Raw genomic sequence first — 25,649 nt, forward strand, 5'->3', positions numbered from 1 at the left:
TCCAGTGTCTAACCACTCTTTCTGTGAAAAAACTTTTCCTAATGTCCAGTCTAAACCTCCCCTGTTGCGGCTTGAAGCCATTCCCTCTTGTTCTGCTGCTAATTACCTGTGAGAAGAGATCAGCACCAACCTCTACAATGACGGATCAGGTAGTTGTAGAGACTGATGAGGTCTCCCCTCAGCCTCCTCTTTCTCAAACTAAGCATTCCCAGCTCCTTCAAGCGTTCTTGTAATGCATCTTAATTAGCTTTTATTTTTAAATACATGGTAATCATTGCTTCCTAATTTTTAGGGCTGTTTTTCTTTCTGCTTAGTATCTTTGTATTTAATTTGAAATGTTTGTTGTTTTGGTTTGTTGTGTTGTGTTTTTTTTTTAACTTCAGTTAATTGATAGAATTTACCTTGCAGATCACTTGTATTTCAGGAAAAAAATAGATCTTTAAGCATTTACTGTTTAGGATTGTAAGGTGAAATAGTCTGAAAAATGCAATGTAACAGGTAATACTTGTACATAAATGCTTTTAACTTGCTGATGTATGCCATTTTTACTGAAACAAGTTCTGGAGTATTTTTGATAACTTAAGACTTGTGGTATTCAGTGAACTGTCTTGTTATTTGTTCTACAAGGCTGAAAGGGTTTTTGCTTTTATAATATTAATTTCACAAAATTATAATCTCAGATATGTTCATTGACAACTAAATGTTGCTTTCAGTCATATCTTCCATAAATTAATTACTGTGTGTATAATATAACACAATTGTTAATCTATTATTGAAGCATATATGTTTGTCTCCCAAGTTATGCTACTATACAAAATTTGAGTAAAATTACTGTCTTAGAGATTCTAAAGGTAGATAAATTGATATATGGTAACATTTCCATGTGTACTGAATGTGTAAACCCCCAAACCATATGGAAATTGCTAATGAATAAGCTATTCTGGAAAACCTTTTCAGAAGAGGAGTGGGTTCTCTTAATTTAGCCATATCCCTATGAAAATGCCATTGATGTTATCTCATGCAGGAATGAAACACTGCTTCCGTATCTACTATCCTTAACAAAACCGCTGCCAAAGTGGCAGCTTGGTTTCCATTCTGAATACCATTCCCAGCTGATTCTTTCTTATCATGTGGGCACTTCCTGAAAAACATAAGTGCTAAGATATATTTTCAAATATTTGTGCTTCAGTGTAAAATAGTTTGCAAGATTGAAAGGCTTTTACAGAAAATTAAGGTCCTGTAAAGTGAATTGCCATACTTGCTCAGCTGTTTTTATATTCTTAGCATAGGTCAGTCCTGGATGTTTTATCAATCTTGTAAAGAATGTCACAAATATCTTCATATGCAAAAAGTTAACTATCACCTATGTTAAACCTGCTTTTCCTACTTCAAAAAAAGGAATGAGAAAGGCAGTATCTCAAGTTCTGACAGGCGTTTGTTAATGATGTATTTTATTCAGCTTGAGAGAGAACACTTGTCAGGTGTAGTCTGGGAAATAATAGCAACCTGGAAACCTGTAGGTGGGAACCATTTTTCTGGGTTTTTTTGTTATTTACTACATACAGGGCTTCAGTGACAATCTGAGAAGGATTATTAGAGTAAAAGCAACTTGTGCTGAGTAGGCCATAAACTGCTACAAATCTTTATATATGTGTTAGAAACTGCTGAACCTACTACTATAATAAGACCTGCTCCTTTAACTGTGTATCAAAGCCTGAATGTCCTAAGCCAAGTTTAGGACTGTAGCAATGAGGCAGAGTATAAACAGGCAGTGAAAGGTTCACCCTGCTGTAAATACACAAGGTCCTGTGATCCCTTTGAAGCTGAAGTTAGACAGCCAAACAGCTCGGAGGTCTGGGCTTCTCAGGGATAAGGTGAGAGTAGCTGAGGAACTACACTTTTTGAAAATTTCTTTTCAGTTGGCTGGTAACTTTAAAAAAATGAGTTGTGCATTTAACAAGGTGATCTGTTCCCATCTATATGAGAGCTGTGTTACAGAAATGAACACTGAACAGAGGGAGCAGAAGAACAGACAGCTGTATACTCAGAGGATGATGAATAGAGAAGCGCTTACTTTGCTTATGTTATTTCTGTAACAAAAATAGGTTTTTAGAAGATTTTTCTCTCTTAAATTCAGCTGCAATTAACTGATTTAATTTCTTTTTAAACAGGTGTCAAACAAAAAATCAAACAGCACTCCACCCCCAGCACAACTATCTAAAATCAAAGTACCAGCACCACAGACAGTACTGAAGAAGGAAAAGCGGCAGAGTTCTTCAAGGTTTAATGTTAGCAATAACAGGGAACTTCAAAAACTGCCAGCTTTAAAAGGTAAGTCTTTCTAAATGAGAAAGACTTCTGCGGGAGATCTTGGGCATGAGACAGAGAAGCATCTCAGCTATCATACTTCTTGTATCTGACAGCATACTTTATATATCAATTATATACGTGTGCAAACTGGCACATAATCACATGCTCAAGCACACAGTTGCTTGGGGTTTTTTTTTTCCTTCATTCCTTATATGAGGATTTCCAGTGTGTTGTACAGAAAATATCTAAGTTTCTCCAACCCAGAAATATCCGTGTAAAAGTGAATTCACTCCTCTCACATATGAGCAGAGCATTTGGGCACTCTATGCAAAATAGTCAGTCATCTGTCCAGAGTGCAGCATGCTCAAACCCTATTTTGTTTGTACTAAAATATCTCTTGACATTGAAGGCCTGGTCTAACAGTATTTATTGGTGTGTTTTTCTTGAGCATGGGTCAAGTGTAGTGGCATCTTTAGCAAATAGGAATTTTTTATTTGTAAATTTTAAAGGTTTTTGATCTTTTAGAATTATATTTACTGCTGTCTGTGGTGAAAGTATGATAACTGATGTGTCTTCTCTTACTCATATGGCTTTTATCTTCATTTTAGATACTGTTTGCTGTGTAGGTATGTGTTTGGATAATGTGCTTATGTTACCTTGTAGTAGTATTAGGGTAGAATTTTCTAGGTGTGGTCAGATGTACTAATCTATTGCTTATGAGCAACTGATTTGCTCTGAAGGGTCATTAAAAAAACCCCAAACATATTGTTTTTTGGTGTGATGCATACTGCTTTTCAGTAATAAAGGTTGGTAGGGAAAGCCTAATAAATAGCCGGTATGTTGCGTCGTACTGTTGTGGGCAATGTGACAAAACAGAACATGAAATACTGTCCATCATGTTAGTATAGCAGCCTATATGTAAGGCGCTGCTTAAAATTTGTCAAGACTTAACTGCTGCTTATTAGTGAATTTCAATATATTTTATTAAATTTGTAAATAAGAATATTTAGCACCAGAGAGTATATGTCCTATCTTGTAAACTGACATTGTAGGTTCATGAACAAGCTGTCACATCCAGGGTGTGACATAAGCAAATTACACTGAATTGAAGTAGTGTTGTGGGTTTTTTTAATATGTGTGTGTGTGTGTATATATATATATATGTGTGTGTATATATATGTGTGTGTGTGTGTATATATGTAAGCAGCTATGCATACCACCTCATTGATTGGCATAACATTTTGTTCAAAGCCTCAGCCACAAAGAAAAATGTTTGCTACTTGGTCTAGAACCTGCATTTTGTCCTATTTTAAATAGTATGTTTCTGGCAGTGCCTGGGACTGTCAGCTTATGCAGACTAGAACTGAGCATTCAATTAGAAGTGGAGTGAACAAATTAAGAAAAATTGAGAAAAATTAATGTGGATGGAAGAGAGGGAAAGCAATCCATTTTACAGCAGGTGGGGTGAAGTTTGAGATCTGTTTTCGCCTTGGCTCTGCAGTTTAAACTATTAGGGTAGTGAAGGGCAGAAGAGTGCCTGCTTAGACTTGGGTGGGGGGAAGACTAAGTTCTAAAACCTGTATCGTGTGTTATGAGGGTGTTCTACCATTTTTGGTGCAACCTGTCTAGACGTGAAGAAATGGTAGAAGCATTGTGCATGTGCATTATATTTGCCTTTCAGTCTGCCATCACTCCCCCCACTCCAGTAAAAAGAAAGAAAAGATGGTTTGTCTTGAGATTATCTCAGTGGATGTCTGATGCTGTATGTGTGTCCCCAGGCTGTCGAGGGTCAAACTTTGTTACGAAGCAGTGATGCAATTGCTGATCTAGTGATGGGTAGTAGTTACTACCTTTAATCATAAAGCTATGTCCGGTCTCATGAATCACAGCGGGTGTCTGTACGGTTGCTGCGCTCACTACGCGTTTTCACTCATTACTTAATCCTCACCTATTAGGGTTGCTGGGAATGTTCTTGGCTGGTCACCCTGCTCTGCTATTGTGTGTATAGATACATGACTTGATGTGCATTCAGTGGGTCAAGTGAAGCTGGGAAACTTTCTTTTTAGACAGCTGTGTGTTTAGTGTCTGTGTCTGGACAGGAGTGAAAGCAAACTGGCACGCTGTAATTTAAAGGTCTGAGGTTATGAAGGTGGGTTTGATTTATATGAAGCACTGTGAAGAATGTAGCATTCCTTCAAGTTACCTGTGTTTAACCAGCCTCCATCTTTCAAAACTCCAGTTGGTTGTAATATGTGGCTATATTTCTATGGCTACAGTACCTGCAAAACCTCTCTTCTATCTGTAGTGGACCGAGTATTTTCATCATAGATGTTGGGGTGAGTACCATGTAGTGTGATGTACTTGAGATTGTATTTTAAACACAGCACATAAAATGGGGCTGTCTTTGCTTATAGAAGATCTGTATTAGACCTATTTAAGTTTGTAATTGGTAAACCCCAAAGTGGCCTGTGCTATTGCTTAAATGACTGCCTTGCTTCTGTGCCGTAGGACTGGAGTTGAGGACAGCAGATCACTTGAAATAATGGGAAGGGAAAGGAGGAGCTGCTCAAGTGGGTTTTCATGAAGATTTTTTATTTTGGAAATACTTTACCTTTTAATCTGAATTAGTCTCAATTTTTGGTCTTCAGGCATACTGTGAACTTTCTCTTGGGCACTGCACAGAAGTGCTGGTGATAGGCTTCTGGAAATACCAGCCTGTTTGCCCTGGTGACTGGTATTGGTGTGTTATGATTTATATTCAACAGAGCAGCTTGTGATTAACATCATACACCCTCAGTTTATTCAGGAAATGGAGGAGCAGGATAGCTTAAATAATGCAAAAAAAGAAAAGGAAATAAATTATGACTTAAGAGCCTCTAAGAATAGAGATGAACATAGAAAAGATAAATATGTGATGCAATTGGTTTGTGGAGCATCAAGATCCATATATTAGCAAAGATGAAAGCCATTGAAGCTCCCTGCAGCACAATAATGCAACCTGATTTAGTTTGGGTAGAATAGTTAGCTTGTCTGCCTGCAGACAACCCTGAAGTACATCTGGAGAAGTGCCATCAGAACTGTGTCAAATGTTTGAAAAGTCTTACCTATTATCACAAAAAAAGGAAAGTTCTGTGCCAACAACCTTGAGTTAATTCATTTCTGCCTGTCCAGTTCTCATTAGCTAATATTTGTAGTACAGTTACTTCAGTTTCACAAAATTTATTTTTGTTACCAGTTTTTTATTGAGGGGAAGAAAACCTTCCTGACCTTCAAACCTGTGTTTTGTGTTATTATTATTTGAAAACTTGCAGGTTAATGCTTTGGTTATATAAAATATAAATGGCAAAGGGTGTTTCAGCTTTCTTAAAAAAATGGCTTAGGATATATTGACGTTTTTTACAAAATTAATGTGAGGTAAACAGCATGAGTGTTCAATATGAATATTTAATAAATGTATTTTTAAAGTACCATATTCAGGCTTGTATGTACCTGACTACTGACACACTGAAGTACTTTGTGTTCTTTGCAACTGCTTACTTCAACTTTATGCAAGAAGCTTGAATTCATTGTTAGACTATGAATTTTTTTTTCATTGATAATTAGCAAATAATTGCACAATGTCTGTGATTTAGTTTGTGTGCTAGCATTTATTTCTGGTGATGCTGGTGGGTCATCTTCACTTTAGTTCTTGATTCTAGGTTACCTCTGTGAATTTCTGACTGCCAAATACATTATATAGTGGAAAAAGGTCTAGAGTTTGAATATGCCACATGTATGTGCTACTGATCTAGCTGTGTTTGTTCAGTTTTGAGAGTGTCTTGATACATTAGGAATTGCATGCTAGTTGCTCGTGTGCTTTACGGTTGCAATAATACATTTTCACTCCAGCTCTCATGGAGTTAGTATCCAAAGACTATAATGCAGATCAAATCTCTAAAATTTTAAACAAAAAAAGGCCATGGTTTCATTTTGAGGGAAAGGAAGACTTTTTTTTTCTTTTTTTTTTATGAGTTAATTGCATTAACTTTATTCACTTCCAGGTTTAGCTGCCTTGTTTTTTTTTTCTTAAATGCATATTAAGAAAAATTTACCAAACAAGCATTTGTAAATTCTGTAAGCTTAGTTTATTATCCTAAACCGTTAGGAGATCAGACTTCATGTTTTCTGAATGTTCTCTGGAATGTTTCTTGCAACCATTTGGTATGGGGACTTTCTTAACAAAACATGGGAATTTATATTAATAATAATTTATAATTTTAGTAATACTTCCATTCTGTGTTGTCAGTCTTTTCCCCCCTTGGTGCAGTCTCGCTATGTATTTCCAAGATGCTTTCTTGCCCCTTATGTACATTTAGTTTACATGCTACAAGGGATTTTTAACAATACAAACAGGTGAATGTACTTGTATTTGTACACATTATTTTGCAAGGATGTGCTGATTTTAGTAACCTGTGTAAATGTGCAGTGTTTAGAGGTAACTCTTGTACAACGTGGTGAGATTTTGTAAGGATGTGGTTTTGAATTCCTACAATGTGTACGAGAGTGTTGCAGTTAGCATAGTTAAATACTTAGATGCCCTGACTGGGAAAAAAGGTTTTATACATTGTCAATACAGTTATGTCACAAATCTGACTTTAACCTGCAAGTAATATTCATTGAAAGAGAATGTTCTCTGTCAGTCCTAGAATATCAGATTTGAAAAAATAAAAAAAGTTGGTGCTCCGTAATACTCTGATGTGTTGCACAATTTCCCCATGCACATGTTAGTCATGCGTATGTAAATTTGGGCATGATTCAGAAATGTGCTTTTTGGTAGCATTTCTGTATATGTCTTTTTAAAGCTATATAGAAATCCTGTTACAGCCTTACAGAGGACTCCTATGATGGCAGTGCCAGCCATGGATTTGTTTGTGTATTTTTTTGTTTTTTATATAAAAGTAAACATTATTTTCTGTAAACTTTAAGATGACAATTGCAATTCAGCTTTTATTTTCAAATATAGTTCCTCATTTATTTACAGAATGACTGTTCACCTCTTGGAGTTTGTTTTTATCTCAAAAATGCGGATACAATATTCTTATAAAGGTGTATATATTTTTACTGTGCTGTGTTCTTAATGCAGACAAACTGCATGTGGTATGATTAAACGGATTCTGGTATCGTTTTGCTGAAGACCTTATTGTGCATGTTGCTGATCCCTAGTTTTGACCTTCTGGTGGAGATGTCTGTTTCTGACTTAGTACTTGCAATGTTGAAATCATGCTATCAGTTACATCTATTAAAAAAAAAAAAGGAAAAAAAAAAGAAATAATGAATATGACATGAATATGACAGGTCATAAGGGTGCCATTTTTCTGAGCTCATTTCATGCGGAATGCATAGGGGTTTGTGGGTTTTTTTGTTGGTTTTTTCTGTTGGTTTTTTTCCAAGCAGAGGCTTTAGAGCTATGCCAAATTCTGTTCTGTGCAAGAGGAGAACATCAGGGTGGTGTCTCAACTTGTCTCCCTGTGATACAGGACTCTGATAGGAAGGCAAGCGTTATTAAAGCTTTCCTAATGTTTTCAAGTCATAAATGGCTGTCTAGGAGATAGCTCTGTTTTCATCATCTGTACAGTATCTAAGTCTGATGAATCAAGATTGCAGAAGAGGTGATTCAAGTTTAAGATTCTGATACTTAAAAAAAAATTGGACCAGTTTTCATTGATAAAACCATTGTAACCATGAGGAAAGAGAAAAAAGTGAGAATTTCTCAAGCAGCCAGAAATTGAAGGTTGTGTGTTTCTCTAACTGTAGAGTATAGGAAAGTAAGCAAAACTGGTATCAAGTTTAAAAAAAAAAAAAAGTGTTTTTCTCTGCTGCAGACTAATCAACCACAGAGTATGTTACCTGTTCATTAAAACTAATACCTATTTTTGTGATGCAAAAGGGACTGGCTGGATATATGTAATATAATTGAATTTATGGGAATCACAGTGATAATGGACTACTTTAATGTTTTGAGGAGCACTTTTCTTAGGAGCTGCTGAGACTGAAGATCTTGATGCTTGTCTCTTTAATCACAGAAACCTAGTCCTGCCAGTTGTAAATCATGTGAACAAAGATGCAGTACTTCGGCCTTTCCAGTTCAATCACACTTCTTGTGTGCATGCATGGCAGTTAAGGAATTTTGTCCAGCTGCAAGGTGGTAGCATCACTGTCTAGCTAAAAGTATTTTATGCCAAGTAAGATGGTAGGTTAAACAAGATAATGCTACTATAAAAGATAATTTGCTCCAAGATGTAATGCATTTAAAAGGCAAAACAAATCAATTCTCATGCAAAAACATCAATGAATACAGTTTTGTGAAACAGATGATGCTCTTCTCCCTTGTACATGAACTATATTGGACTAACTCAGAATGCTAAGTGCTGTCCTTCTGGTCCTGGCTTCATTCATGCTCTTGTAGTATTTTTGGAAGCCCAGTATTTATTGAAACAGAAAGTCCATAAAGGAAAATACTGCAGAAGCTTACTCTGTCCTACATCAATATGGTTAGGTGCTAGTGAGTGTATGTATTGTATCATGTGAAAGAACTGTGGAGACAGACTTTCTTAGGCATGTTAATTTAGTAACTTTGTCTTTGAACTTTGATCTTTAATACATTATCATAGTGTTGCATAAAGAGACTTTTCTGTGTTTGAATTTCTTTTAAGTGTTTAAAAGAGTTATTAAAATATGTGTGGTAAGCATATAAATTTCTTAATGAAATTTTATAAAATTAGTAAATATTTTAATATTTAGTTATTATAAAATAATATTAAGGTATTCAGCAATTATCTAGTCTGAATTATTCTATAACGTTTTTAAGGATTATGAAACATGAGATAGTGAGTAGCTACCAAAAAAAAAGGTTATAGAGATTAAATACTTGAGTGTGTGAATTTTCTTTCATTACGTAGCTTTACATGAAATCATAGGCTTGGATTAATGAGCCATTTTTCATTTCAACTGCCCTATCAAACACCTACTCATTAGTCAGCAGCTGAAAGTGTTAGAAGAATGCTCTACGTCTGTCACTGACAGCATTTCCTACCAAACTTGTTTCTGTTGAAGTTGGATAGAATCCATAAAAATAGGATTTAAAACGTGGTATTGTCTTACTTTCTAGATTCTAACGTGTCTCTTCAGAATTTAGAGCTTTCTCAAAATGTCTTTCATTATGACCTTATTTACAAAAATAGTTTTGTTCCATTGTACAGGTCTTCATTATCATCAGGCCTAAACATTTTTGCTGCTGCACTAAACTTCTCCCTTCATTTGATCAGACATTGAATGCAATATTTATACATAAGTCAGTGTTTGGATGACTAGCACGCTCTCAAGTTTTTACTCTTAAATGTATTTTTTAATGTGTGACCTATCTAGTAAGGCCACAGACAGGAGTGAGTTCAGTGGTGTGCATGTTAGCTTTTATCCTGGGCTTGGTTAAAATAGTGTGCCGAAACTTGAAATGAGCTTCTGCAGTCTGCTCTGGGAAAAACGTTTTTGTACCAGATGCAATTCTTAAAATATATTTCTTTTAAGGTAACTAATGATATTTTTGTGTTGTACAGCTTTCTGAAATCAGCAGATACTTTCTGATTTCTCCCCCTGCCCCCACTTACAAAACAATATTGGCTGAAGGAAAACTTGGCACGGTTGAGTCTGTGTGCACTACAGTGGCCATGCAAATACTTGGAAATCCAGAGAGACACACAAATCAGAGGCAGATCTTTGCCAGTTCCACTTCTAATCAGTTCTTCCTGCACTAGAAGGAGTAAACATCAATTTCTCAACATGGAAGGTAGAATACTACCTTTTGCTGTGCTTCGAGTCTTAGGAATTCTTTAAGGGAGCCAAATGATAGTCCATACCTGTTTCATTTATGCGGGTAAGGATTTTTTTTTTTCTCAAGTGTATTTTTTTTTTGATAGCTAGGTATTAATGTGGTGTTTACTGTCTCTGTTTCCTTGAAGAATTTCCTGTGACTCGCCTTTGGAACTGAGTGAGAAGCTTGTAGGAGAAGCTCAGTATCCTTCCTAGTGCTTTGTTTTCTCCTCCAGAATGCATAGTATCTGGTGCCCTTTCTCCACTGAAATACATGTATTGTCCTTGAGTTGTGAAGGGTTGCAAAAAGACCCTTATTGTCTATAGCCTGACTTAATTTGTAAGAATGTTAAGTTTTGCTTATATAATTGGAAGGGAAACAAATAAATTGCATTGGTCTTACCAGTAGAAGAGAGTAGTTTACCCTGTCCCTTTTTTGAGTGGGTGTTTACCAGATAATAGAATCAATCTGGCTCAGACTTGCCCATTTCCTTCTCATTTTAGCTCTGCTTAGTTTCCTAATCTGGTTCAGCCATGCAGCTGCACAAGCCCTGGTACAGCGATTTGTGTTGGTTGTGCACGCACACCTCAGAACGGTGGCTTGCAGCTATAGCTTATGAAGACTTAGCTCACCTTAGGCTGCCATGGAATGGTCTTAAGTTAACAGAAAACCAACCTGACAATCAAGGGTTTTTGGTTGGATTAGTGAACTGAAGCAATTCAGCTGTGGGTCTGATGACCACTGAAGGAGATGAGAGCAAAATAAAGCACAGGGGAGTAGAGGCAGGACTGAAGCAGTCTGCATTTAGGTTGGCTTAAGGTCCCTGAGGAAGAGCAACTTTAGCAGTTGTGAAATTAGGCCTTTATTTATCATCCCACAATCCAGAAATGAAAACTTATATAGTCTGAGAGGTAACCAGCTTTGTCCAAGATGTCTTCATGTAAATAGAAGTCCATCCAATTTTAATTATGTTTGTGTTGTTGATTCTGTCACTATCAGTTGTGTAGCTAATTCAGGATGGAAATAAAAGCAAACTTTGGACAGGTGAACTTGTTGTTGGTCATGGGGTGATGTTGGTGTTTTCTAAATCACAAGCCAAATGGAGAATTTGTTTTGAAAGAAATGCTACATAGCCTCCCAGTGTAAAGAGAATTCACAAGCTGCAGTGCTGGATTCTAGATGTAACATTTAATTATATCCTGAAAATTTGTACCACTTTCCTTTATTCCCATAATCAGGGTTAGAAGAGGATTAGAGGAGGGTTCAGAGGAAACCTGTAATAGCTACAGTTTTGCTATACCGTGAGTGATTTTTTTCATTTAATTCTAAAAACGGGTAGCCAAAGTTAATACAGGTTTTGATTCTCTTGCGACAGAAGTGTCTTAAAAATTTTTCAGGTAACCTCTTCCTTCTCTCATTGATACTCATTGGCTCCATTCTACTTGCACTAATATTCTTCCCCTTCCATTAGTAAATCAAATCCTAACTTAATTTTCTTTGCAATTTTTTCCCAAATGAAGCTGCTCAAAATAATTCAACCTAAGTAAATATTTTCCTTTGGTGGCAAATAAAATATTTTAAGGCTGAAACAAAGGGAGGTCTTACAAACCTTCTGAGAAGAACATACCTCTCAGTCTGTATGACTGGTGAGAAGATACCAGATTTTGTTAATGAGCAAAAGGTCTTAGAAAGTCTGAAGTTCTTCAGCTTCTCTGTGTTCTGTAAGAAGCACACCAGAAATACACTGAATTATGGCTGTTTGAACTAGTTCATGGTAGTTCACTAAGTACTGGCCTCAGATGTAACACAAAAGAGGAAGAGGAGGAAATGTTAACAGGGTATGTGTATCTTGCAAGAGAAAACTTACTTGAATGTGACTAAGTGTTCTGCAAGTACTACTCATAGTGCTGCAAATGTCACATTTACTCACTGTAATAAAAAACAGTATAGAGGGGTTGACAGTTACCTAAAATTTGCTAATGAACTTCCAACTATTCAATCCATGCTTTTGTATACAATAGGAAATGACACTGTAATGACTAAAGTAGCACTTTAATTGTGCTCTGTTGTGTTCCAGTATAGTAGTTAAGTTGTATGGCATTGTACCAGCAGTCTTCATATCCATTTTAGTCTTTGCAGGGAGTTTCAAAGAGACAGAAGCAGCAGTTGACCATTAAAACAAAGATAAGAGCAGAGAGAAGGAGAGAGCAGCTGCCTCTTAAAGATGTGGTTATCAGATAAACTGGAATTTCAAACTTCGTACTGTGCCTTATCACTATAGGACAGTTTAATTGTACTTTCAGGGGAAAAAGAAACAGAATTTGCTTACAAAGTTCTGCATATGAAAATACTGGAAAAAATGATCTGAGCAGTTCTTCAGTTTCTTTCTCTTTCATCCATCAAGATCTTATATAAAACTCTGAGGTCGGTCTTGATTTTGTTAAAGGCATATCTCTACAGTAGCTCTTTGTTTTATAAGACTACACACAACTTCACATGTAAAGTACACCCAAAGGATATATAGATAGAAAACCTAACATTTTCAAGGATATTCTTCCTCCATTTTTGCCTAGAGTGGAAGGACAAATGATTTGCATCTCTGGGTTTAGGGAAAAGGTTTAGAAAGGCATCAGAATTTAACATGGTCCATTTTGATGTTCTCAAAAGCAAGATGAACTACATTTACACCATTCATTGTGTTTGACCATTTTTTAAATTATTAGAGAGAAAGTTTGAAGTCTCTCATTTTGTTTCACTCTGCTTTTTGCAAGAGGATTTCATTTAGTATCTAACCTAATCTTCCTTGATGTAGGAGGAATTTACTGTCTGTGGTGAATGTAGGAAAAAAAAAACTAATTTCCTCCATGTCCATAATTACTTTTTGAAATACTTGGATATTCTCAGTCTAGTCCTTTCTATTAAAAAATGCCAACCAACCAACAAAACCACACCAAACAGAGCAACCTTATTTCTTTTAACTGATATTTTCTAGATTATCTTTGGGCTTTCTCATCAGATTTACATCCTTCTTCAACTCTGACATCCAAGAGGTACTGTTTCAAATTTGGCCTTGTCAGCAATCAGTGAACCCAATTGATTTCTTCATGTCTCTTATGGGTAATATTCCTCTTTTTTATATCCTAGTTTTTTCCTTAACCCACTTAAATAATACTCGGTACAGCCCTAACTCACCTTTGACAGTGTATTAGTGTAGTGCAATATAATTTTTCTAACTGGGTATGCATATGCCCTATAATTTTGGTTTTGGTCCAAATTTTCATCAGTAAATTATCTAATTTAAAAGTGTCTTCCTCTTTTTTTTATGTACTCCTTTTTCTGAGCAGATGTAAGTTAGGACAGTGTCATAGGTCAAGTACTTTACAGATTTAAGGGTGACATGCTGGTGCAAATAGTATTTGGAGAGAAGCACAGATTAGGAGATGGCACAAGTTTAAAATGGCTTGTTTCTCTGACCATCACTCCCAGAGGCTGCAGTACATTGGAGATAAAATAGTCCTTCAAATAGCTCATTGTAAAAATAAATGTTGATCTCTTCTATGATGAAGAAAAGGTTGCTCACAGTTTTGTTCCAAATACCTTTAGTTAAATTACTTAAGTTTAATTTTTTTATGCTGTGTTGTTTTTGTTGGGTTTTTTTGTATTTCTGGGGTTATGTAGGAATACTCTTTCTAAATACATGTATATTGGTTCCCAGTGATGCAGTCTTGAAGTTTTTAATTATTAAAAAATTACTTATAATTACAAAACTTTCTAGAGAGGAGAACATGAGTTTTGCGTTGTCCAAGTTTAACAACATTAAGTTAAATTTAAGATAGGTCCATTTATAGTTGGAATGAAACAGTCAAATGAGATTGAAACGTGCTTTTAATTTCCTGAATGCCATTATCTATATATTTTTAAATAAAATACATATTAGCAACCAGTCATAAAATACTTGATGGGAACGCTTATAAGGTTTTAGGTTCATAAACATCACTACTAATAATAATTCTTACTGCGAACCACCTTTTAATATGGCACTTGAAAGCTAAACTTGTAGGCGTTTCTCCTCATAACCCTGTTTTTCCGTGGTAAAGCTGAACTGCTTTTTTGCTAATTCTTGGCAACCGCACTGAAGGAAAGGCTGAAGCTTTTGGGGGCGGGAAGCGATTTTTCTAGCAGGTGCGTAATGTGTATCACCGCAGCGATACTCTCTAGGTATAAAATGAAGGAGACGGCAGGCCGTCCCCGTGGCGCCGGGCCGGTTCCCCGGCGCAAGCGAAGCGCGGGCACCGGGCGGAGCGGCGGGGAGCGGGGGCTGCGGCGGGAGGGGCGGCGCGGGGACAGCCCCGCGCCCGCCTGCGCTCATTCGTGGCCTCCTCGGTGTCATTTGAAGTTGCTGCCGTTGGCCAATGGCGCTCCTCCCGCCCCATGACATCACTAAGTAGCCAGTTCCCTCCAGCTGCAGAGCGCCTCAGTTTCTGTCTCTTTCTCCTTTTTTTTTTTTTTTTTTTTCCCCTTAAACCAAACCAACAAAACAACACCAACACTAAAATGGAGGGTGGTTTCTTGCCTTAAGGAGTACGTTGCCTTGCCTGCTGGAGCCTAGATGTTGACATGTAACAGAGCTGGCAGCAGGATGGTGGTTGACGCAGCCAATTCCAATGGGCCGTTCCAGCCCGTGGCCCTTTTGCATATTAGAGGTGAGTTATTGTGCGAGTGAATCGCGACCCTCTGACGAGCTAATAAAAGGCTATTGTGGTGCCTAGATAAGGGGAGCTGGAAGTCCTTTGTACCCGGGCCCTTTGGGTTTGTTGCCGCCGTAATAAAGTCGGGCGAGATCGAAACGCGCTTTTTGGGAAGATTTAAGAATTCGTGCAGGCATTGCATGCATAGTTAAAAGCAGGTTTTACTGCTTTCTGCCGTAACTCTCCCATCCCCCTTCCAAGCTGTGCTGATGTCAAAGGATGTGAAGTCACTACCCCAGAAAGGTACTGAGTGGGGGGAGGGAAGAGCCAAGTTATCGCTATACAGTTCCTATAGAATAAGGGCAGGCGTTTGGTGTGCTTCAAAGCCTTTTTTGTGTGACTGGTTCGGATAGAGATCCTTTAAAACCCGCTGCAGCTTTAAAAGAATTAGGAGTGTTGTTGGTTGGGGGGAGGGGAGGGGAGGAGGGAAGAAATGTGACATTTATTATGAAAATACCCTTTATGTATTCAGAAAGCATTTCCTGGAAGAGATGCAGCTCGGCTTTAAGAAGCGAGCTGTTAATGTGCCTATCGCTTTGTGCGATTTTGAATCGTAAATAGCTTCACGGAATACGTTCTTTTTCGGTTTATAGAGTAAATGCATTGCGAATTTACATTCGACATAATTAATTTGGAAAATACGTGTAGGTATGACACTGTCACAGAATACCGAGCATGTATTTCTTCTGTATTTTTGCAGTTCGTAAAATTGTGCATCGCTGTGGGGGGGTGCACTTTTTTTAGCTGGCAGTTAACGAACGAAAGCCTTTTTTTTTTTTTTTTTAAATGTCTTCCTTAAGGTGGTTTTGGTTTAGAACTTTATGAAAGCTGAACATGTATTAGCTAGGATCAGCATACCTCGAACAATGGCATTTATATGCAAGAAACACAGCTGATACCGTTCTCAAATTACCATTGCTTCTCACTTTACACTGGCATAGGCTAGGTGTTGATACTGGAAAGAGTATTTTTTTCATGAATTTTCCGTACACTGAAGAAAAAAATTGCTTTGAAAGTTTAAAAAAACCCAGCTGTTCAGAAGCCTGCTCCTTTAAGCAGTAACACTGTCTTCATGCATAAAGAAATCGTTATTTCTCTTTACATTTTAAAAGAGCCATATCCTTCTCTGTCTGAAGTGGGACTGGATGTATTCTAGAAGACTCTAATTTTGGTCTGTGACTTGAGGGGGAAAATGCAAAAAAATTGCTTTCAGTTAGAATAGGGACGGTGCTTGTTGTCAAGGGAATATAAGTGCAACTGCCTGACCTGTAGACAGGCCTTCACTTTTAACTCTCTGCAGATCACAGTAATTCTCTGATAGGTGTTGCCTTTTGCAAGGGAAGAAGCACCATCTTTTAAAGGTGCAAGCCAGGGAAACAAACCAAGATTGGAATCAGAATGATGAAATGCTATAATGATGAACCTTAATAATCCTTTGACTCAGTATGATAACAAGTTTCTTTTCAGTGAATTTATTATCTCTGTTGTTGCTGCAATCAAATACGTAGTTACGGAAAACACAGATTTTAAAACTGTCCTGAAATTTACTTTCCCAAGACCTAAATTTTTTGTGCAGTGGATTATACAGCAGTAGTGTTTATGGGGTTTTGTGGTTTGGGGTTTTGTGCTGTTTTAAATAGGTGATGACAATGGACTTACTTGTAAGCAATTAAGGTATAACTGGGAGATTGTTTTGCATTTTTCAGGTGGTAGTGTTGTCCCAAAAGGAAATTAGATGGGTCTCTGGCATTACAGCCCAGAGGAGTTTCTTGATGCTGGGAAGGGAAAAGCATGTCTTACATACATGTATATACACAGAAGCTGCTTTGTTTTTCTTGTGTGTACCCCATCTCACTAGCTGCTCTGATGTTACTGGTGCTTATCTGCCTCCAAAATGAAACCTGTGAGAGCAATACATGCAAAATTAATAGCAGTGCAAATGAACTGGTAACTCTGAAGCCTAATGACAAATGTTTACTGTTTGTCCCAATGCATGCTGCTTTTTGGTTGCTGTTTTACATCATCTGTTGCAGTATGTGTTTAAATTTCTAGTAGAAGTACTCCTGTCTGCAGCTGTAAGAGCTAAAACTTCAGTGTCAAAATCAGAGGGACACAAGCCCCTCAGTTGTTCCTAGTAGATCTGCTTTGTTATAATAGAAATACTGCTTTATCACCAACTTAATAAAATCGATAATTAAAATGTTGAGATGGTGTATTGTGTTTTATCTAACTATCGTGGCTACCATACTTGGCCATAATCTTATTTTTTTAAAAAATAAAATCTGTGCAGCCTAATGGACTATGCTATCAGGACTTCTTTGAAAATCCTGCTTTTCAAGTTTATTCTAAAGCACTTTCTGTACCTGGATAAGATGGAGTATGTAATGTTTGCAGAATAAAGGGGAAATCTTCTGGCCTCGCATGGGATGGGAGCTTGCTCCCTTTCCTCCTCCTCCTTCTGAACTGCAGACAGCTTTATTGTCTGGGCTACTTACAGCTTTGTCAAAACAACAGAGTTGTAAAAGTAGATACAGGTGGCTTTTAAAAATTAGGAGTTTTGTGAATAGGATATAAGGGTGTCAGAATTTTGTTGACTGCTGTTGCTGTCACTGATATATGCACCATCACTAATAATAAGGAGGAACCATAGGCATTTATTTTTAAGATAAGAGGTGTCAGAGGCCCAATTATGCTGTCCTTCAGCAGTTTGTTTAGCTTTCAGTGCTCAAAGTCATCTTGGATATGGTGCAGTCATGTAGCCTTAAGTCAGACTGCTGTGGAAAGCACAGTGAGAAGTCCTGCGGGGGTTCGTCTTTCAGTCAGGAGTTGTCTTTAACCTCAGGCCCTTGGCCTTAGTTATTGCATCAGCTAGGTTGCAGCTATGTGGTTGTCCAGCCATGTACCTCACTGGTCTGGATCCTGATGTGTTGACTACCTGGCTTGGTGTGCCTCTTCACTGTGGACTTGTTCAGCAACCACTGAACTGTTGGCTGACCCTTGTCACTGGCAGTACATCTGCTCTCCTTTCCCCATTCAGGTGTTGTGAGACTATGCCCTTTGGCACAGCTAGGCTGTTGGCTGTTGTTCAAGACCAATGTGTAGAAATAAGTCTGCAAAAGATGACTTTGGACCTGCTGTTGGAAAATACCAAGCACCAAAAGAGTGTAATCCACACTGAATACAAGTGGCATGGAGCCATTACTGTATGCTATTTGCTTGTGCCAAAAGCACTGGCTCGGTGAGTGTTTGGCCTGCTGGGGTAGTGAGCCCTTGGTCATTCCACCTGCAGTAGGCTTTCCAGGAGATTCAAGTTGTGCTGCTGCTGCATTGATCTTTCTGGAGTACAAAGATAGTGTGCATAATGGTCAACTGAGCTGCTTGTCACTGGTTATCACAGTAAACTGAAAACACCTTGTATTGGAAAAATCCATAGCTTCAAAGAAAATTCCAATTTCAGTTTGAGCAGCCATTATGACCATGGAATAACTACTGTGCTTTGTGGTCCTGGGTAGAGACTTGAGCTGGTAGCTGACTGTGAAACAAATGGTGTAGCCAAAGCAACTGGTCATGGAATATCTGCATGAGAATCTCCTTTAGGATCTCTGGGCATAAGCAGGTCACTAACTATGAAGATAACACTAAGCACAGAGAAGAGGGTTATTAGGCATTATAAAGTTAGTATTTTTACAGCAAGGAGGGAAGCAGAGCACTGAATGGTGTTTTCAAGATGCATCTTTCTCCTTATGGAGCCCTGCTGGCAGCTAAACCCCTTGGGTGATGAAAGTGCATTCAGTGCCCTGACAGGAGGATCCACATAAATGAGATGAGGCCTGGAGGAAGGAATCTGGACCTTTTGATTTTCATCTCAGCACTTTAAGCAAAGAAAGCAGCTGTAAAAGCAGCATGGATTAGAAAATGGTAAACATTTGTCACTAGACTTCAGAGTTACCAGTTCATATTCACTGTTGTGAGTTGTCTTGCTGAAAACTGTAGCTGTAATACAGATTGCATTTGCAGGTAGAAAATAAACAGAATTCATTCTGTTGTAGGCAGACTATACATGTTTATTTATTGGGGAAGGCACACCTTTTTGTTTAGGAATACAGTTCGGTGTTGTTAAGAGCAATCTGTTTTATCAGTGTATCAATGTAGAAGTAGCCCAAATGCCGGTGTTGTTACAAACTCAAGACCCAGATATTTAAACAAAATACAGGTAAAACTGATCTCATCTGCAATGGCAGAATTAGCAGAATATAGAAGTTACTTTAGTGGTTTAGTTGATGACAGACTGGGACTGGTAATGTCAGCTCGTGCTTTTCAAAAATAATTTTCAAGATGTTTTGCAAGACCTACTGAAAGTTGTGTGGGAAGGAGAGTGAGAACACCCTGATGCTCTGTTAACTCAAACTGATGCTTCCGTAGGCTGTAACCTGTTTCAGATATCTTGCTGCCCACCCTTATACTCGGCTTTCCAGAGCAGCAAGGGTGTTTTTTACATTCAACTTCATTGTTATTTAAATTGCTTTAGATTTTTTGAAAGATGCTTTGACTTTTTCAAAGAAAATAAGTAATGTTACTTTGTCCATTCTTTCTGTGTGCTCCTTGTATGTATCAATCTTGAGTAAGGGATCGTGGAGGGTAGATCAAATTCCATCTTCACATAGTGCTTTCCTTCAGGGTTAAAGATGTCAATGGTAATGTTTTTCTGATGTAAATATCTGAGTATTTAAATTGACATTTGCATATTTTTCATTTGCATATTTTTCAAAGTGTGGGGGAAGATCACTGTTTTGTTGGGTTAGGTACTAACCTAGCATCAAGCACTCATCCTTGGTGTTTTCCCTGAGCTTGGGCCACCTTTGATCTACAGCTGAATGGTTACCTGATCACCATGAGCTACTGTCAGGTTCTTAAAGCAAGTGCTATCTAGCTATTGAAAGGTTCATTTCCACTTCCTTTATATTTTCATACTTGGCTATGAAAGGTCAAGACCCTTTTGACAATGTGTAAACATAAGAAGCAGTTTTTAAGTAAGCTACATGTTGCACTTAAGCATGATGTATGCGGTTTATTTCTTAACGGAGAAAAGCTTGACACTTTCATTTTAGAAAGAACCCAACACGTGTTGCTTTTTCTTGAAAAATAATTGAGCTGAAGATACTTCAGTCTTACCATGCTTGCTAAAAATCATGAAGACTGTTGCTTTGCAGTTTAAAAAAAAAAAATCAATCTATTTTATGGTTCAGTGGTAAGAGGTCTAAGCTCACACTTCAGAAGTAATACAGATCAAAATTAGCATGCAGAACAGTAGCCATTAATCTCGTGGTGTACAAAAGGAGGCTGAAGGAACTGTATTTGTTAGGCTTAAGGGAAGGCTGAGAAAAGATCTTATTTTAAACTAACTGATAGGAAGGTTTAGAGGGCGCTTTTCAGAGGTCCACAGTGATTGAGAAGTAAGGGTTGTAACAAGAGATTGCAGTTGTATACAAGGAAAAAAAATTTTCACCATAACCGTGGTTAAACACTGAAACGATTTCAAAAGGAGCTGTGAAGTCTCTGTGTTTGGAGATACTTCAAACTTGACTTGACAATGCCATGAGCAGCTGGGTTTACCTAATCGTCCTCCTTTGAGTTAGGGATCAGGCTAGCAGAAATGACACAATTTGTTCTGGTAGAAATTATTATAGGATTCTATCATTCTTTTTTTGCATGTGGGACCAAAAAATGACTGGCCTAACAGTCGCTTACAAATATTACAGTATCAATTTTAATGTACTTTTTTTTAAGTCAAAGAGCAATATTCTTACTGTAAACTTCCCCCTCCAGCCCCGTGGTTGCTAACACAGACTTTTAAATATATTTGGTGCCAGCATGCCTATTAGTAATACTTTTACCTCTGTGTTAATTCTCAGTTTTTGGTGTTACAGTGTTTTAAGTGATTCTTACCATATTTTTACAAGCTGTTAAAAATGAATGACTGGAGCTGCATACTGTGTTAAAAATAGTGGCACACTAATAGGATGTTTTATTAATTTCTTAATATTCTGTTAGTAACTCAGCAGTAGTAAAAAAAAAAGTAGGAGGTATGTACTTTTTTACAGAACATCTACAACTCTTCAAAGTATATTTTTAATAAGGTAAACTCATAAATGTACACAGCTATTTCACCCACATTTATTTACGTTTATAAGCTTTTGGGAAGATCTAATAGATTAAATTCATTTGCTCTGTATTGTGAGATATTTCTGTAGCTCATTTTAACTATCTTTAAACTGGCAATGAATACTGCATTAACAAGCTGCATGACCTCGCTGTTCGTATCTTCTGTGGTGTTTATGAAAATGCTGAGCAGTGTCATTTCTACCACAGATCCTTACAACATGTTTCTGGTAGTCTTCCTGCATTATGAAAACATTATGTTAAAAGTCTAAAAATCCGGGAATTATTGTCATTTACCAATTTTCTAATACTTTCTTAGAACTTGATAAATGTCAAACATAATTTCCTTTACATGTACTCAGTTTGTATTTTGGGGAATAATGTTTTATTATAGTCTGAAACTATGCTGATTATGAAAGCAAACCTAAAAAAAATATATCAGAAAGTCACCTTTCGTGCTACTTTTTTGCTATTAGTGTATACTGCAGTGGAAAATTAATCTGGTTTATTCCTTCTGTACTTCCTGTGTAATGGTAATCTTCACCTTCATACACATCTTGAATTTTCTGCAGAAGCAGGTATTTTTAAGGATGATAAATGCAACTGGTCTGAGCGTGTATGTTTATTTGAATTAATTTCCTTTAATCCTTCAACACATTGAAATTTAGTAAACGTTTAAGGCACAGTGACTCTGTTGTGAGACGTGAGTAAAATCTTCCTAGGACAAAAGATACTTTGAGTTGACATCATAATTATTTTCTTTAGACATTCTTCTATCACAGTGCTGAATTGTGCTAATTCTCTTTCAGTGAATTTAAATTTAAAAATTACAGCTACTTGTAAAATTGCAGGTTTGTTTTTACTCTTGTGGAAGTATTCCTGTACAAGAGACCTTCAAAACTTTTTTTCATCCCTTATAATCCAATAAATGGGTTTTCCTATGGCCAGCACACATCTTCTGTTCTGCTTGTGGGTAATAGTTGTTGGTTTTGGATCAAATAGATAAACCTCAGATGAGATGTAAAGGAGATAAAAATGCTTGTTCTTCCCTTTTCTCCCATATGAACCAATTATAATTTGACAATCTGAAGGGTTGAGAAGCAGCTGCGTGTTTGGACTGCTACCTGTGCCTTCCCACTAAGCCACCCGGTCTCCACTGATTCTCAACTTGACTCCTTGAGTTGATAGTCATCCATCTTGCAAAAAGTCTCTCATATCCTCATAGCAAGTTCCCAGCCACTGCTGCTCTTTAACATTGCTTAACCAGTTGTACTGTGACTCATTAGCTTTGAAACCCATCCACTGATCATTTCTAAAAATGTTGCTTCAAAAAGGAGGAACAAGACCATCTTCCTCAAGAACAAATAGTGGTTCTATTCTTGGTGAACCTAGAGCTGTCCCATCTACAGGACTGTGAAATGTTTACTGGAAGGTTTAATCAACTTGCATTAGACAATTGTTTGTATTGTCAAAGGATTGATACTGGTACCAGTGACTATTACTGTGTTTTGTATGGTTTTGATAGATTTTTTCCAAAGGACAGCCAGACATACCTACAGTACACAGCCAGAGTAGTGGTATATGGTAATGGTATATACTGAAGCAGCTCATGGGGAGTGTTTTCAATGCTTGACCAAGAGCAGTTTTAGAGGAGTTGCTTAGTTATCACTCCTGCTGCAATTTAACATGGTGACATGCATATTAACTCTTCACTTACTGTGCATCACTTTGTATCAGAGTAATCATTTTACCTCATTACTGCTTTTACTCAGTGTCCTCTGTTAACTCCTCTTCAGGTTATTTTAACCTTTGTATAGAACCTTTGCTCATGTGAAGAGTGTAAGTCCTGCTGCTGGAAGCAATGAGGCTGTTCAGTGTTCACGCTGTGCTTAAAATCTCTAAGGATATGACTGTAAAATGTCTCTGGAGGGGACTTTCTGTTGAGCTGAGAATTCCGTGAAATTACAGGAAGGTAGTCAGCTGGAATTTTTAAGTTACATTTACTGACTCATGGTGTAATTTGCATGCCCTTTCAAGGAAGCAGAATTAAATCAGCATAAATGCATGTTTTCCTCTATTTTTTTTCATACATGAAAAATCTTATGGTTCATGATTGTTGCAACAAAATAGATTTTAAGATTAAAATTCAGTGTTACCTGTTTCTAAGACAAAATTTTATGCCCATTTCTCTTCAAAGCCTTTAATAATTAATTTGAACTTCTGTAGAGGCAGCCAATTGTCTCCATGTGCTATGAAATGCTGTTGGCTTCTGAAACTGCATTGTAGACCATGCAGATGAAGTGAGCCACTTGCGTTTAATAGGTAAAGGAATATATACATCTTATGCAGACAAGGTGTTCCTCTAGTGGCAGTGGCTTTTACGTTCTAACCTTTATGCCCAAGATAAACACCTTATACCAGTGAAAGTACAGCCTAACAGGGTCAGTACTTGCCCATGTGCTTGTGTCTCAAGTGACAGAACTGAGGTAAAGGATGCTCTGAGAGTATGGTATTATAAAGCCACATCTGCAACTCAGTTAATTCCACTTAATGCATATACAAATCATGCAACACCATTTCTGCTATAATTTGCCATTTCAGTTTTCTTTGTCAAATGCAGTTAAAATTAGGGGTGGGGTCTGACTCTGGATTGTTGTCAGTAGTGAAAGCAACAATTTAATGTAAATTTTCATACTTGGTCTTGTTACTGATAAGGATTGGGATTTTATGAAGTAAATATTTAAGTTATACAAAGTAAAAATTATGTATAGAATGTAAAAGATGTAAAAATGAAGTAAAATTATTAATTTGGAACTTTTCGATTTGTTTGTAGCAGTTGAAACATTTTCATTTTTTGTGAGTTTTTAATTTGCATTTTTTGATTTAAGTTACCAGTTGTGTTTCTTCCCTGAGCCCGCAGAATCATATTCCTGGCTTGTATCAGGAATAGTGTGGCCAGCGGGAGTAGGGCAGTGATTGCCCCCCTGTACTTCACATGTGTGAGAATGCACCTCAAATCCTGCATTCAATTTTGGGCCCCCCATTACAAGAAGGACATTGATGTGCTGGAGCATGTCCAGAGAAGGGCAGGAAAGCTGGTGAAGGGTCTGGAGCACAAGTATGAGGAGCAGCTGAGGGAACTGGGTTTGTTCTGTCTGGTTCTCTGAGAGGAGACCTTATCCTCTTTACAGCTGAAAGGAGGCTTTAGTGAGGTGGGTGTCAGTCCCTTTGAGTAACAAGTGACAGGACAAGAGGAATTGGCCTCAAGTGGTGCCAGGCAAAATTTAGTTAGGATATTAGGAAAAATTTCTTTACTGAAGGAGTTGCCAAGCATTGGAGCAGGCTGTGCAGGGAAGTGGTTGAATCACCATCTCTTAAGGTATTTAAAAGCCGTGTAGATGTGGTTCTTAGGGACATGGTTTATTGATGGACTTGACAGTGCTAGGTTAAATGTTTGACTTGATGATCTGAAAGGTCTTTTCCAACCTAAAGAATTCCGTGATTCTATGAAAATTAGAACAAAATTGATCAAAGCTTGAAATTGCATAAAAAAATTAAGGAAAAAGTGTGTTGTCTATCCTTTGGGTATAATATTCTTAAAAAATATTTTCCAAATCAACTGTAACTAAACTTAACACTGGAATCTTTCTTCTAACCAATTCTAGAAGTAGAAAAACTGTGGTGTTCTTGTCCCAGTAGGAAATTAGGATCCCACTTGCCTTCGAATCAGAAAACACATCCTCTCTGAAGTAAAATTTTAAGCATATAATTCACTGTGTAATTTTTCTTACTCTTGCTGGAAACTCAGTATTTATTAATGCAGAGTAAGGGATAAAGAATCTTAAAGCTCATTAATGTATTAAAATAAATTGCTTTCCTTTTATATCTAAATCTTCTGTTTAATTAGAAAATTGTAAATAAAACAGTATTTTGGGAAACGTGCACAAAGGGGTAATGATTTGAAACTGAAAGAGGGGAGATTTAGGTTGGACATCAGGAAGAAATTATTCACCATGAGGGTAGTAGGGTGCTGGAATAGGTCGCCCAGGGAGGTTGTAGAAGCCCCCTCCCTGGAGGTGTTTAAGGCCAGGCTGGATGGGGCGTTGTGCAGCCTGGTCTAGTGTGACCAGGCTCATAGCAGGGAGGTTGGAAGCTGATGATCTTTTAAGGTCCCTTCCAACCTTAACCATTCTATGATTCTATGTCCAGAGGTTCCAGACATGCAGTAGTGGGTCAGTCTTGGATTCATAGCTAATAAAACTGTATTTGTGCCCTATCAATTTACAAATTTATTGAAGGCTCCAATTTACATGTATTACATAAATTCTCCGCTCTTTCAGCTGTGTGAGAGGGGTGGGAGTTTGATGCAAATTACCAGCAAAATGTCAGCTTTTCTGGCAGCTAAGCAGGGACACTGTTGGTAATTGGTACAGTTTCTGTTCTTACTAGAATGCCTTTGTGAGACCAAAGAATAGATTAAGCAGAGACTGAATACATCTGTTTGCAGGCAGTGTGCATGTTTTCAGACAGATATGAGGAAAATAATGTTGGATTGTACAGGAATTTTTATTTTTTAGTTAAATGAA

The 25,649-nt window shown here is 37.4% G+C and overlaps 1 protein-coding gene across 3 annotated transcripts in view; it reads left to right on the forward strand.

Moving 5' to 3' along the window:
• PPP2R5C (protein phosphatase 2 regulatory subunit B'gamma) overlaps positions 1-25,649 on the forward strand; it is a 77,493-nt gene that overhangs the window by 14,554 nt on the left and 37,290 nt on the right. The window contains exon 3 of one of the 3 annotated variants that reach the window (XM_051622582.1): positions 2,172-2,331. The exons of 1 other annotated variant lie outside the window; for it this stretch is intronic. In XM_051622582.1, the coding sequence (XP_051478542.1) occupies positions 2,172-2,331 (160 nt within the window). Of the gene's footprint in view, positions 1-2,171; positions 2,332-14,661; positions 14,860-25,649 lie in introns of those variants that run through there. One more of the 3 variants, XM_051622583.1, reaches the window with a different exon arrangement.

This window comes from Apus apus, chromosome 5 (genome assembly GCF_020740795.1).
Source record: "Apus apus isolate bApuApu2 chromosome 5, bApuApu2.pri.cur, whole genome shotgun sequence".
NCBI classification, from domain to species: domain Eukaryota; kingdom Metazoa; phylum Chordata; class Aves; order Apodiformes; family Apodidae; genus Apus; species Apus apus.